Here is a 2500-nt window from a genome sequence, read left to right as displayed (position 1 = left end):
ACTTGAGGGCAAAGCTAAGAGACCTGATCCCAACAACAGTGTCTAGGTTACACCTCTCCCTCCTCCCTCCTCCCTCCTCCCTCCCTCCCTCTGTCTTTTTTTTCTTCCTCCCTTTCACTTCCCTCATGGGTGGAGCCATCCACAGCACAGCCCCACCTGGATCAGCAACTCAATGGAAACTGGCGCACACACACACACACACACACACACACACACACACACACACACACACACACACACACACACACACACACACACACACACACACACACAAATACACACACCTGAGGAGCAAAACAGGAAGAGCAGTCAGGAGTTGACCGGGAGCTGCCAGGTAAGACATGGTACTGTTTGTTCATGCAAATAGAGAGCCTAGACTACCTCACAGAGGGAGAACATACACAGGTGATATGGGAGTTGGTTTGTGTGTGTTGTATATATACATACATATGATGTATATACATACATATATGTTGTCGAGGTGTTATATTGTATATGGTGTGTATTACATGGTTGTTTGGTTCTGTGTGAAGAGATGTGGGAGGTGGCTGATAGAGCTGGAAGAAGTACTGAGTCATGGAGAAGAGTTTCAGAGGGTTAGAGTTCGGGTGTGTGCGGTGTTTAAAGGATACTGATTCCCAGACAAAGATTCAGTTTTATCCAAGACTAAGAAGCATCTCTAATGGAGATTTTCCATTGAAAGTGTGATTTCTGATGTTGAATGGATTGGCTAGTCTGAAGATGAGGTTTTAAAGGAGCTGAATAGTAATACCAGTGTGGTGTCTAACAGGAGAGAGAGGGCTGGCTCACAGTTTCTAACCCAAACATTTACACTTACCGCTTATGTAAATCCAAACCTGTACAGTGGAGGAGAGGAGAGAGAGAGAGAGAGAGAGAGAGAGAGAGAGAGAGAGAGAGAGAGAGAGAGAGGGAGGGAGATGGTGAGAGAGAAAGAGTGTGAGTTGTTCCTAAGATTTTGTTTCCTGTTTTGAGAGTCAAAGACCAGGAAGCGGCCACGATGATGCCGGACAAGCCGGGAGTCAGGTGTAGTAGTAATCCTGTTTCAGTGTAGTGTTCTAGGGTTTAATGTTGACAGAGATGGAGTCAATCTGGTGGTCTTATAAATGCAGTGTTGGTCTGGGTATAACATCACTTACATAGTTGTGTGGCTAAGAAGAATTGACACAAAACACACTAGCCCCAGACTTATTGTTTGTAGTGGGAGCCACCAGTGGTATTGTGAGTAGCATTTTAATTTGCGACATTTATGTACACCGATAATCTGGCCATGACCAATTTTTTTAGTCTATGGTCATGTTGAGAACATAAATGGCAGTGGGATGTAATGTGGGAGGTAGATGCTAGATAGAAGCGCTTTACTGTGGAGTCACAGTAGGATTTGAACTACAGTGGAATGTGGGAGTTGGACAAGAGAGAATAGTAAAGCTGCTATTTCGGTCACGAAACCAGCTCCCAGACAAAGGAACTGGTTTAAGGCCATGAGGTATTACATTACCTCAGCCACACACACACACACACACACACACACACACACACACACACACACACACACACACACACACACACACACTATAGGGAGAAATAGGCCAATTGGACACTATGTTACTACCTCTGAGTGCCTCCATTTATAAAGAATGTGTGTGTCATGGGTGTCTTAATCTGAGAATAGGATTAGCAGCGTAACATGGCTGCAATGGATAGGATGTCTAATAACGTCATGGATGCTTTTTGGATGAAAAGTGAAACTGTAATTCCGGCGCGTCATCGGCATCATCAACACCATCAACACCTTCTCTCTGCAGGACCCGAACAGGCTACAGCACCTGAGCCCACAAACCAGAGCAGCGAAGCCCAGACAAGGGAGGGCATACCAGACAGGACCAGCCGAGCCCAGAGGGAGGAGAGCAGACCGGTCCATCCGAGTCCAGACTGACCTCCACCTCCAACCCCAAAACCAAACGAAGAAGACCCAGGCGGCAGAATTTCTCCTGCGTGTGTCTCTACATGCTTCTGTAGGAGTGTGTACCTGCCTTTGTGATAGTGGACTAGCACAGACTCTGAAATGAGGGGCTGTACTCTCTGACCCTTGACCCTGACAAGGCAGTGAGAGCCCTGTATGATGTTCTCCGCCAGGAAAGACAGCCTTCCCTCCCCCAGCATGGAAGATTCCTTCTTCCCCCTGTCCTCATCCTCCTCCTCCCGCTCTCTCTCCCTGGCATTGCCCTCCTCCTCCTCCTCTCTTAGCGGGGGGCTTGAGGGAGGGGGAGGCATAGAGACAGACCTGATCCTGGCTGCAGAGCTGGGTCAGGCTCTACTGGAAAGAAACGAGGAACTGGCAGCCACACTGGAACAGAGAGAGAGAGAGATTGAGGTAACACAGAGACAGAGGGTGGTGTAGCCTATTGTATGTATATAACATAAGGTCATTGACATTTTATATCAAGTTACCCTTACAACTGTGTAGTAGTAGTAGTAACAC

The 2500-nt window shown here is 47.3% G+C and overlaps 1 protein-coding gene across 5 annotated transcripts in view; it reads left to right on the top strand.

Moving 5' to 3' along the window:
• The first annotated feature begins 196 nt into the window (after nucleotides 1–196).
• bicdl2 (BICD family like cargo adaptor 2) overlaps nucleotides 197–2500 on the top strand; it is a 6208-nt gene continuing 3904 nt past the window's right edge. For 2 of the 5 annotated variants that reach the window (XM_083664830.1, XM_083664826.1), the window contains exons 1-2: nucleotides 197–334; nucleotides 1824–2392. In XM_083664830.1, coding sequence (XP_083520956.1) covers nucleotides 2138–2392 — 255 coding nt within the window. In that variant the 5' untranslated portion in view covers nucleotides 197–334; nucleotides 1824–2137. The other 3 variants (XM_083664827.1, XM_083664828.1, XM_083664829.1) reach the window with 3 other exon arrangements.

This window comes from Argentina silus (assembly GCF_951799395.1).
Source record: "Argentina silus genome assembly, chromosome: 2".
NCBI classification, from domain to species: domain Eukaryota; kingdom Metazoa; phylum Chordata; class Actinopteri; order Argentiniformes; family Argentinidae; genus Argentina; species Argentina silus.
Note: the sequence above shows the minus strand (reverse complement) of the source record. Positions and strands in the feature narration are given on the sequence as shown.